Here is a 380-nt window from a genome sequence, read left to right as displayed (position 1 = left end):
TTGAGCTCCCGGAGCTCGCTGGAGCTCAGTGGTTTAAGCTGTGTGTGACGTGACCGTGGTACTGACACAATCTCAGTGCCAGAGCGTTCCTCCCCAGCCACTTCAGGCATGTTGGGGACACCCACCCCTTTCAGTGGGATGCCGACTGCTCAAGCTACAACCTCCCTCCCAGAGATTCATTCTCAGGGGGTCTCCCCTCTCAGGGGTTTCAGTTAGTGATGACGGTCCAGGGAGGCTGGATGGTTCCCCTTTGATGTCAGGGAGGAGGAGGATGGCACCGGGCAGAGCTTGTCCAGAACGGGGTGGCCAGAGGCCCCAAGTCATTGGGGCAAGATGAGAAAAACCTCAGAGAGGGAAAACTCACACCAAATCACTCCAAC

At 57.1% G+C, this 380-nt stretch overlaps 1 protein-coding gene across 1 annotated transcript in view; it reads right to left on the bottom strand.

The window, feature by feature from the left end:
• Positions 1 to 196, bottom strand: part of LOC104502344 (heat shock factor protein 1-like) — a gene marked incomplete at both ends in the record, with an annotated part of 12333 nt that extends 12137 nt beyond the window's left edge. The window contains 1 exon segment of the mRNA XM_010146308.1: positions 147 to 196. Within this exon segment, the coding sequence (XP_010144610.1) occupies positions 147 to 196 (50 nt within the window).
• Between the last annotated feature and the right edge of the window lie 184 nt (positions 197 to 380).

Source organism: Buceros rhinoceros, unplaced genomic scaffold (genome assembly GCF_000710305.1).
Source record: "Buceros rhinoceros silvestris isolate BGI_N320 unplaced genomic scaffold, ASM71030v1 scaffold27612, whole genome shotgun sequence".
NCBI classification, from domain to species: Eukaryota; Metazoa; Chordata; class Aves; order Bucerotiformes; family Bucerotidae; genus Buceros; species Buceros rhinoceros.
This window is presented reverse-complemented; position numbering and strand designations above follow the sequence as displayed.